This window comes from Carassius carassius, chromosome 31, assembly GCF_963082965.1.
Source record: "Carassius carassius chromosome 31, fCarCar2.1, whole genome shotgun sequence".
In the NCBI taxonomy this organism is placed as follows: domain Eukaryota; kingdom Metazoa; phylum Chordata; class Actinopteri; order Cypriniformes; family Cyprinidae; genus Carassius; species Carassius carassius.
Genome location: NC_081785.1, coordinates 7,520,998 through 7,532,149, shown reverse-complemented (window position 1 = coordinate 7,532,149; position 11,152 = coordinate 7,520,998). Strand labels below are relative to the sequence as shown.

The 11,152-nt window shown below is 38.4% G+C and overlaps 1 protein-coding gene across 1 annotated transcript; it reads left to right on the top strand.

Moving 5' to 3' along the window:
* The first annotated feature begins 2,607 nt into the window (after positions 1–2,607).
* Positions 2,608–8,083, top strand: LOC132112028 (leucine-rich repeat transmembrane protein FLRT2-like). The gene is made up of 2 exons (XM_059519622.1): positions 2,608–3,086; positions 5,454–8,083. The coding sequence occupies exon 2, from the start codon at positions 5,872–5,874 to the stop codon at positions 7,858–7,860; it is 1,989 nt and encodes a 662-aa protein (XP_059375605.1). The 5' UTR covers positions 2,608–3,086; positions 5,454–5,871; the 3' UTR covers positions 7,861–8,083.
* The last annotated feature ends 3,069 nt before the right edge of the window (positions 8,084–11,152 follow it).

Here is an 11,152-nt window from a genome sequence, read left to right as displayed (position 1 = left end):
AAGAGGTTACTGAGGCTAAACTGAGGAAATAAGCAAAAGCAGTGTGGCCCCTGACCTCCCACTACTGCCTATGACAAGTCTTCCTTTGACTAGCACTATCTGTTTGCCATTCAGAGCTAATTAAGCCACAGCTGCATAAAGAGGGATAGCTACTGTATCTGCTATAACACACCACAGAGTTTGCTTTTTCTGTTGTCCTGCTAATTTGCTTCAAGCTGGGAGAAGTGCTGATTAAATAAGTCGGCCGGTGATTGAACGCGCATTTGGCCACACCGCTTCTGAGCTCCCCAGCTCCCCAGCTCCCCAGCTCCCCTGCTTTGACAAACATGTTTGTTTTTCTAGCTAACTCGAGTAACTTAATGTTCTGGGTGTTCTTTTTGTTTCTTAACAGACAGACACATAAAAAAAGAAAGAAGCTTTGTGTTTGACTAGCAGTCTGTCATTGACCTCCAACGGCTAACTGCACTGCAGCTACCACAGCCAGTGAAATTTATTACTTCAAATACTCCCTTACCTTAGCTTTAAAACCACAACATTTTATAATTTGCTCTCAAAAACTATTCATTTCTAACTTGCTATCCAATTATAGAGTCCTCTATGTTCTTACCAAAAGTTAGGTCAAATAAAGTTAGCATATTCTTCCCATGTAAGCACTAGCCTGCAGCTTATAGCCAATGTTACCTGTCTGTAGGAGGGTTAGTGAAACACCAGTGCCAGAAATCTGCAAAATAGTGAATATGTTATTTTTATACTTATTTATTTGTTTGTCTTCCTCTCTCCAGTGGGTTAGACGTCTGTTTCAAGCTTTCATCGGCATAATCCACATAAAGCACTATCCACACTGGCATTGCCAAGCAAATAGCAAATTCATAATACATTCATTTGTGAAGGCATATCATGACACATAATTTAATTATAATGTCCAACAGCCTGCTTTAAAAAATAATTTAAATTTAGCATTCTGTAGACTGAGCTCCTGTCAGAAAAATCAACAGCTTTTGGTCAGATCAGAACTAAGAAACCAAACACAACTTCAAATAGAAAAGAAAGGTGGAAGATAATAAAGCAACATAATACAAATAATGTGGAGTGTGAGGGTTGTTGTACATTCTTTGATATCTAATTTGTGTCCAAAAGGTTGCTGTCTATGATTACCATGATTGGTTTGAAGTCCCATAGTCTCCGTTCTCATCTGTGACTAATGAATTTAAATTGATAAGAAATTGATCACGCTGGCTGTAACTAGACTGTTGCGATTCTTATCTATAAGCTATCAATTATGCTATCCTCCTGTCATTTATAGGTTTTCTCATATCCTTCATTGATTGGGTGAACGTAACTGTAGCTAAATAGCAGTAACCCAATAATCCTAGCACTGAATTTGACTAATGTTTCATGTCAGGCAGAAAGCATCAAACAATTAAAGGACTGATCTTAAGATTCAAGAGAGCAGATTCATTTCTGAGTGCCGTGTCCTGTAGAACAAATCAGCATTGGTTTGATGGTTCATTAAAGGGGTGTGTGTATCCTTTCACTTTTTCTCTGAGGAAAGAGGTGGTTTGAGCCACAGGAGGAAATGAGTTGATCTAGTGAGCTGATCTTTCATCGCTCACTAGATCGTGATCACTCTCGCCTTCTATGACCCATTCGAACAAACTTGTCTTTGCAAACAGATTTTAGTCAGAAACAAATGAACTTTTGTGTAAAATATCTTTAGATTTTCATTTTTTTTTCATCTTATTGCACCATTTGAATAAATCATGATAGGCGATGAAACATGAACCCTTATTATATGAGTGTTTCATCTCAGCTTGTGGCCTTTGCTTTTTCCAACTCTTATGCACTTGAAGAGAACTTGATAACACTTCTCACTTCAACCTCACTATAAAATAGCATGATTTCCCCATTTATTACACAAAAGGCTATTAACTGAGTTTGTAACCAACAGATTACCAGATTTTAACGAAATAATCCATATAAGATTAACAGCTGTATTACTGGACATGCACAGACTAAAAGCCAGTCTGGAATAGCATATACTGTAAGTGGAATAGAGTAAGAGAGTATCTACTCAGCATTAAATACTAGAATAAGACGGTCTAGAAAGTCCACATGGCAATGTCATAAACGTTTCCATTCCTGTGGTTATGGCATAATGCTAATATTTCATAATTAATTCATGAAAATATTTTTTTATCTGACTTTCCTTTAATGCAATACAGTGAATAACAGTGAGCCGTCTGTGGTCTCCCAGTGTTTATATAATGGGCAGTTTAGCTTTCTATGATGATTTTACAACTATAAGAAAACACAAACCAAGGTTATATCCATTATGTTTCTTTCACAACAAAATTTGATGAGCTCAGTGCAGACTCATTTTCTGCTAATTCTTTTGTGTGAATTGGAATGTGTGCGAATTGGAATAATTAAAATAAAATTAATTATTGCTACACAAAGCAAACACTAAATGCATCTAAAGCACAACATAAAATAAAAGAACAGTGTGAGTGAGTGAGTGTGTGAGAGAGAGAGAGAGAGAGAGAGAAAGAGAGAGAGAGAGAGAGAGAGAGCTACCAAACGAATTCATTACTGCAATTCCTCCCACAGCTTCCAAAAGGATACGGAGCTCAGTGCATTTGGAATAAACAATCAGATGAAACCAATTATGGTAGAGGAATTGGACCACAATCAAAAAGAAGTGTAACATCTTTGGTTGCGAGACCGTGAGAGGAGTATGTAAATGTATGTGAGAGAGGGGGAGAGTGAAAGAGAGTGGGGAGTCCAACGCGCTCTGGGCAATTGGTGAAGGAAGCGCGGAACTCGGGAGCGCATCAGCGGGATTGAAGCAGCGGCTCTCGGGCGCATCATGTTGCGCAGACACTTCAAATCTTCCCAACGGTCAACCGTTCGACAAAATGACGCTTTTTAAACCATCCGGACTAAAGGGTCGTCGGGCTGACTCAGTTTGCGGTCTGGAATTATATTGTAGTTTTTCTGGGGGATATTTATTCTGAGAACTCGCACCAGAGAAGATACTAAACGACTTTAAAATGCTGCCTAGATGGGTCGAAACCTCTTCAGAAAAGGTGAGGAATGAAAAAAAAAAAAAACCTAGACAGTAAAGATAGCCTACTCGGAACTGTTTGTGATTCCAAATTAATTTACAAATTCAATTAATTGCGCTCTTGGGAGAAACTTCTGGTATAACAGCCGTTATCTGACCTTCCTAAAATACATTTAGCAATGTTCTTATATGTTAAAAACAACAATAACATACACAAATACACAAAATAAATTTTGGTCGCCATAAATTCACTGACTATTTTAGGTATTACGGGATGGAATTTTGTACCTTATATTTTACGGTTTTTGACTGTATTGATTGTAATTTATGTACTTTACTCTTTTAATGCTAATATATAAGTTTACACTGACTACCAAAATCTACTGAGTATCATATAATGCACTGAGCACAACAATAAAAAGGTGGAAAAGTTAAGTTAATCAAAATTGGCCTCAATAGAAACTGTCTAATAAACATGCATAGATTGTGCTCAGCCTCAGTGTAACCTATACCAGAGTACACAGTCATTCTTTTCAATTGCAAAGACAAAACAAAACATTTTTAACAGTAAAATGATATTTTCTCTTAAATCTAACATAATTGTTAACATATAGGGTACCTTACGTTTAACCAGTGTGCAGGTTTTTAATGTAGTATAAAAAAGGTTTTAAAGTTTTAGTTTTATAGAGTGGTTAAACTTAAATTCTCTCACAAATAGGAAAAGAAAGGGGTAAAACAGAATATTTCAGAAGTGTGTTTATAGCAGTGAGATGACAAGCACTTGATTTTCCATGTGTGCATAACCATCAGCTCAATCATCAAATCAGCTGTATGCTATCTTCACTTGATCCGTTTTCTAAGAGAAATTCAATGAATAAAACCTGAACACCGTTGTATAATGGCAGATAAACTCCTGTATCCATGTAGCCAACCAATAAGTAAAGGCTGGAGTGAACAAACGGCCTTCCCTACTATACTGGACCTTGGTTTGTTCAATCCAAATATACAATGAGAAAGAAAAAAAAAATCATTCAAGATCTTTGAAAGCACTATTTTCTTACAAGGGAATGCACACTTTAAGAATAGAATAGAACAGAATAAAATATAATTTTTATATCCATACAGCAAGACCAGTGGAAATTGTACAGTGGGTACAGCTATGCAATGTGCATGTGACAGTGTAAATAATACAATATACACTAAACAATATAGTGCAAAAGCAATAAAGAACAATAGTACAAAATGGTGATCATAGGTGAGGCCATTTGAGGCCTTGATGAAGACTGAAATATTAAGATGCAATAATGATATTCAAAATGGCTACAACAAAATGCATTTGTGAAATCTGCACATGCAATATTCAGGCCATCAGGCTGACATTCATTAGATCTTGTAATCTGACATGATTACATAACTTGTAACCTTTATTCTCTACCATGTAAAATGTCCAATGACCCAACCCTTAATTGATCTGCATGGTTAAAATCTGTGATGAAGGAGACAGCTGCTAAAATGGCAGATGCATCTCATGAGAGGATTAAGATATGTCAGTGTCTTGTTGACTATCATATGTTATGTATCATGCACAGGTCTGTGTTTCTTTCCCATTCAAACTCAGGCACTCCACACTGATTTAATAGAGCAGCTCTCACTGTTCCTAGGTTCAGAATCATTATTACTGAGAGGAGAACTCTGTGCCAGAACATTGGAGAACAGACCTGCCCATCGTCATGGCATTTGACAGATTAAACACCTCAGTGCCCTTTACAAGTCTGAGAGCACAGAGATGCTGATTTCACCAGTCACCACTTTCTTCTCACGGAGAGCAAGTGTGGAGCAGTGTCCTGCTTTACTGCTTTCTTTCTTTCTTTCTTTCTTTCTTTCTTTCTTTCTTTCTTTCTTTCTTTCTTTCTTTCTTTCTTTCTTTCTCTTTTCTTAATTCTTTCTGTAAAATTAATTAAAATCCATTTTATGAAAACAGACCAATCAAATCTAAATTATGAATGAGCCATGTTTACACATTCAATATTATTATTAATGCAGTAAGTTGCCATGTTACTTGGCAACTGTAAACAGCCCTGGCTGAAGATAATGCACTATATTAGATACTTAGAAGCAGAATAGTTCTAGTAGAATAACTCTTTATTAGACAACAAAGATTTAAACAATGTCTTTCATTATAGTGCAATAATCCACTTGCATCTGTTACAATAATTTTACCACAAAGGAGTTTGGTATGGTAAAAGCATATATATATATATATATATATATATATATATATATATATATATATATATATATATATATATATATAAACATCCAGATCCAGATACTACGAGTTTTGAAATTGAAATAACATCTATTCTATTTTTATTTTCTGTTAAAATAGGTAAGTGGCTCAAAATGCTACTTGTGAGGAAAGTCGTGCCTTATGAGAATCGTCCAGCTGTGACGAGAGAGGGGGTCGTCTTCGATGAGTCCTCCATATTTCCTGCTCAGGCCCTCACACTTTGAAATCTTCCCTCCCTAAACTCAGACTGACAATGTGATGAGCTCTGCTATCATTTCCAGCCCAAGCATGGACGGAGGGATGAAAGGGAGTCGCACAAGTTAATGAGACTGTTGCTCTTGTGTTGGGGAGCTTAGGACAGGCAATTACAGTAGGATTACCCAGCAACTTCAACATCACATACTCTCCACCGGGGCGAACTTCCGGATCCGCTAAGAACTCCAGTGTGGTGGATTTTATTTTATTTTTATTTTTTTTAATTACATGCACTGCTGTTGTACTCAAATTTTTTTACAAAATGGAGGTACAGATCCGAATGTGGAATAAAGACCTGCCTACTTTGATCAGTCCATGGATACCGATACTTCTGGGTCTTCACATGCATTTCTCCTGGGCCACAACCTGTCCAGAGGAGTGCCGCTGTGACAGGACCTTTGTTTACTGTAATGAGAGGAGTCTAACGTCAGTGCCTCTGGGGCTGGGAGAGGGTTATAAGACCCTCTACCTCCACAACAATCAAATCAACAGTGCTGGATTTCCTTTAGAAATGCACAACGTTGCCTCTGTGGAGACGGTGTATCTCTATGGCAACCAGCTTGATGAATTCCCTGTCAATCTTCCCAAAAATGTGCGGGTGCTCCACCTGCAGGAGAATAACATTCAGATGGTGTCTCGGGCCGCCCTCGCGCAGTTGCTACGCCTGGAGGAGCTCTATCTGGATGACAACTCCATCTCCACTGTAGGTGTTGAGGAGGGGGCTTTCAGGGAGGCCATCAGTCTCAAGACCCTATTCCTTACCAAGAACCACCTGAGCAGCATCCCCATCGGGCTCCCCGAGGAGCTGAGAGAGCTGCGGCTGGACGAGAACCGCATTGCACTTATAGCCGAGGATGCATTCGAGAATGTGACGGGCCTCGAACTCCTCCTCCTAGATGGGAACTTGCTCATGGATGAGGGCATCGCCCCCGGGGCTCTCCAGACTCTTGTAAATCTCAAAACATTGTCGTTGGCACGTAACTCCCTAACGGTTCCTCCTCCTAATTTGCCAGCTGAGTTTCTAGCCAAGCTCAACTTGCAGGATAATCAGATGAATGAGATTCCTTTGACAGCCTTTCGCGGCCTCCATCGCTTGGAGAGACTGGATATTTCAAACAACCAGCTGCAGTCTCTCACACAGGGGGTCTTTGACGGCCTCTACGGTCTGAGACAGCTCACTGTTCGAAACAACCTTTGGCTCTGTGACTGCAGCATTAAATGGGTCATACTGTGGTTAAAGTCCCTGCCAGCTACCCTCAATGTCCGTGGCTTCATGTGCCAGAAACCAGAGAGGGTACGTGGCATGGTAATCAGAGAGCTAACCCTGGAGCTCCTCCAGTGTCCTAACGGCACAGCCACAGTCCCACAGCCCACACTGCTCTCTTCCTCCACTGCTGAGTCAGCCACTCAAACGGTTTTCACACCCGCACACTCCCAGCCTACACCTAACCCTCCACGTCTCACTCTTCCACCACCGACTGCAAGCAAAGAAGGGGAGCAGGGGACAAATGACCCTGTCGGCCCGATGCAGGAATCACTGCGAGTTTCCTTTGTGGTGCTAAATGGTTCGTGCATTCAGGTAAGCTGGGTATCGACGTTTACTGTTACAGCGTATAAGGTAACCTGGGTCAAACAGGGTCACAGTTTGATAACCCGTCCCATGCAGGAGTCGCTTGTGCAGGGTGAACGTGAGGGAATCATACTGACAAACCTGGAGCCTAAGTCCACTTATCATATTTGTGTGGATCCGCTGGATGCGTTCAATAATTACCACCCAGGAGACGATACAATTTGCTCAGAGGTGACGACAAAGTCTGCTTCCTTCCACTCCGGCGATAATGACACTGGCCCAGAGCAAGCGACCCAGCAGGACCCCAGCTCGCCTTTCCTACTGGCTGGCCTGATTGGCGGGGCAGTGCTTGTGGTCCTGGTGGTCCTGTTGAGCATATTCTGCTGGCACATGCACAAGAAGGGAAGGTCAGATTCATCAAAATGGAAATACAGTCGGGGCAGAAGAAAAGATGACTATTGTGAAGCAGGAACCAAAAAGGATAACTCTATTCTGGAAATGACTGAAACTAGTTTTCAAATAGTTTCTTTGAACAATGAACAGCTGCTTAAGGGGGACTTTAGCATCCTACCGATTTACACCCCTAATGGGGGTGTTGGATTCGGAGACTCTGAAAGGAGAAACAATAGCACAGCGTACTGCAAAAACAGTGTTCCAGAGTCTGATACATGCCATAAATGATCATTTTAAACTGATAATTTCCTTTGTATTTAGATCTGGCTCTCAAACACACTGTATTTCAAAAGACAAACTGTACAATATGTAATTTATATTCTGAACAATATCGCCTTCCTTTTTTATCGCTTAGTAAAACTAAAATGTTTTATGATTTATTTAGTTTCTATTTATTACTAGGATTTAAGCTCATGACGATTTAGTAAGTGGATCTCAATGTCAAGTACCCCTTTTTTCTTTCCTCATTTTTTCAAAGTAAGAAATGAAGTAAGCAATGGAAGGACACTGTGTGTCTGTTTAAAGAGGAGTAAGGAAAGCGAGCACCACAAGGTGGCGTCTGTTCTCATCACCACTATTAATTTGAGACCTCTTTGATCCAGCATCTCACATCTTTACTTAACAGCTCAGTTCACGAGGACTGAAAGCAAACACTTCCTGCCAAACAGCTGAAAACAAACCTTGGTTGCAGGACTGGAATTATATTAGAAAATTCAGCATCAGAGCTGATTTCCTTTACTGTCCTCCTGTACAGAGACATAAAATGTCCTAACCATTTTCTCACACTGCAGTAGATCTGCTTCAATGAGAAAAGTATCTTCACCATAGAATATCTACACAGTATTTAATGCTGTTATTAAACAAATGCATAAGAATTGCATTCAAGATAGAGGATATACAGAGGCTACATGTCTGGCATTTGCTTGTGAACTGCAATAATTTTAGTTATAAAGAAGATCTTTATTAATACACTTAAGTCAACATGTTACAGTTTCACTTTAATCGACTGACTTTAGGGCTCTGCTCTATGTTTTACACATTTAAATTGAAGGGAGAATAACTAAACCCAGCTTGAGTTTTTTAAAGAGCTGGTTTCATTGTTAATTTACAGTTAAACAACTAAAAATATTGTTCTTTGAACAATAGGAACTTGTTCAAAACACACACAAAAAGAAAAGAAAAAAGAAAGAAAAGAAAACCATGCACTAATGTTAAGGGAACACTCTATGATTGTTGGGAAATACCCAATATGCTATATGTGCCTGTATGCTATAACATTATGCAAGTTAATTGTTAAACGCTATTACGATTTTAATAATCAGAACTAAAATAACTTTTAAATATGTCCTTTTGATACCTACATGTGCCCTACAAATATTTTGACATTTTGCTCAAATTAACATAACACAGTTAGGCAGAATTTGTAACTTTTTGTTTCCCTGTCTTAGCCGCACACCCAGTACACTCCCCAGCAGCAAGTGAAGATAGCAGCTTTATTATGGCTTTGAAATGAGATCTGCACAGAGCTCTGAGCAGGTGTCAATGAGACATAGCATGGCAATGAAAGAAAGCCTCCAGAGTTAATACCACCACTGACCAGTTTTACGATAATTCTTCACCTGATCTGGTCCGTTTTCCATATCCGAACCATTCTACACGAACATATGATGCTATACATGCAGTTCTGCCTTTATATATCATGGCTCGAGTGCTTATAAGATTTATGAAATGTATGATTTACTAGTACCCATAACTCACAAAATGATTGGCTCAGTGGTCAAAGGGCGATGCGTGTGATTGATCACTTATGTTTTCAAACATCTTTTCCTTTGTTAAAAAAAAATAGATATATAGCATAAGTTAATGTATTAATTATTATGAACTAACAATAAACCATAATATTTATTAAAAATTATTGTAAAAATCCATAACATTTATCAAATAAAGGATACATATTAATTCATAAATACATGTTCATAATTAATTCATGTTATTAATACATTAAAGTGAAGTCACCTTTATTTCACAGCACTTTGTACAATACAGATTGTATCAAAGCAGCATTACAGTGTTAAAAAGGATTAAGGCAGGATTAAATGTAAATTTAAATAATTTGAAATGCCAAAAGTGTTGTTCATTGTTCCTTCATGATACGAGTCCCTGGTGTGATATGACAGATGTGAACGTAGCATTGGTTTCAGTTATAGCTTCGCCATAGACAACAATAAATATTTGGCAATATCAGACCCTTGGCAATTGTCCAATCAGATTCAAGCATTCCAGAGAGCCATGCAATTACTAATGTTAACAAAATGAAGCTCATCCTACAGTGTTGCCTACAAAGTAATATCAAGCAAGTGTCTTGAAACTCTTTTTCCGCCCGATATTCATGGATAATCAAATATCAAAAAAAGTTTTCAAGTTTTAATTTTTCTTTCTTTCTTTCTTTCTTTCTTTCTTTCTTTCTTTCTTTCTTTCTTTCTTTCTTTCTAATAGGGTCTACAATTACATTATATATGGATAGAACTAGGTTCTTTTTTTGATGAATTGCATCTTTAGTTTGGCTTCACAGAATCTGAGTAGTGCAATTTTGTGGCTAATAATTTACATGCATAAATAACACAATAAACTCACACCCGGAGCTCCTCAGCATGACCTTTCACTCCCATAAGGCAGTGTGTGTGAGATACAGTAATTAGCCATTAATTCGGTACATCTGGGCCCTCCGGCTGTGTGGTCAACTCTAAATGAGCTAGAGAATAAACCATCATTCTTTACCTATTGCTGTCCTACCGCAGAGACCCAGGGGAAAGGCCAGGAGCACCGGGCTGCTTTATGAGATCAGTCACTGGGTTCAGAGCAGCACCAATTTATTATCATAAATAAATATTGGAGAGAACCATCTGACTGCACGCTTCATTAGAGTCAATTCATACAGCAATTCCATTATTATTGCCAGTGTCCATGCACCCGTATCAGAAAGCTACTCTCTTCACCACAAGCTGGGGGGGGGAAATAAGCTAAAGATGTTATATATCTTTGGAAAGCTGAAATTCTTGTGATTGAATGATGCAATCAACACAGCAAGTACAATCAGTGTCTTTATCAGACCACCAACAAGGCTTCATGTTGTGATCCCATTGTTTTCCAGCTAAAGTCATGTGCAGGCATCTATTTATAGAAAAAAAAAATGCAGACAGAATGCTTTGTTTTTCCTTTGTCAGTGTGTGCAATTTATGTCTTTTAGGCAAATTTTAAAGGAATGCTAAGGGGTTACGATGATTTGACAGCACTTGTGGCATAATGTGGATGTTTTTGTTTTTTTCTAGTTAAAAAAAAGAAAGAAAAAGAAAATATCAGTCTGTACATTTTAAAATTATCATGGTTTCCAAAGTAAACCCACAAGATATAAAGAACAGCATAATGGCTAAAACCCTAAAATGTCTGTAAAATCATGAACACACTTTAACACCTTTTATGTGAGGTTATTAAAACTTGTGTATAATGTAAGTGTCTCACT

Coding starts and splice junctions, on each gene's coding strand:
- LOC132112028 (XM_059519622.1), top strand. CDS start 5,872: ATGGAGGTACAGATCCGAATGTGGAATAAAGACCTGCCTACTTTGATC.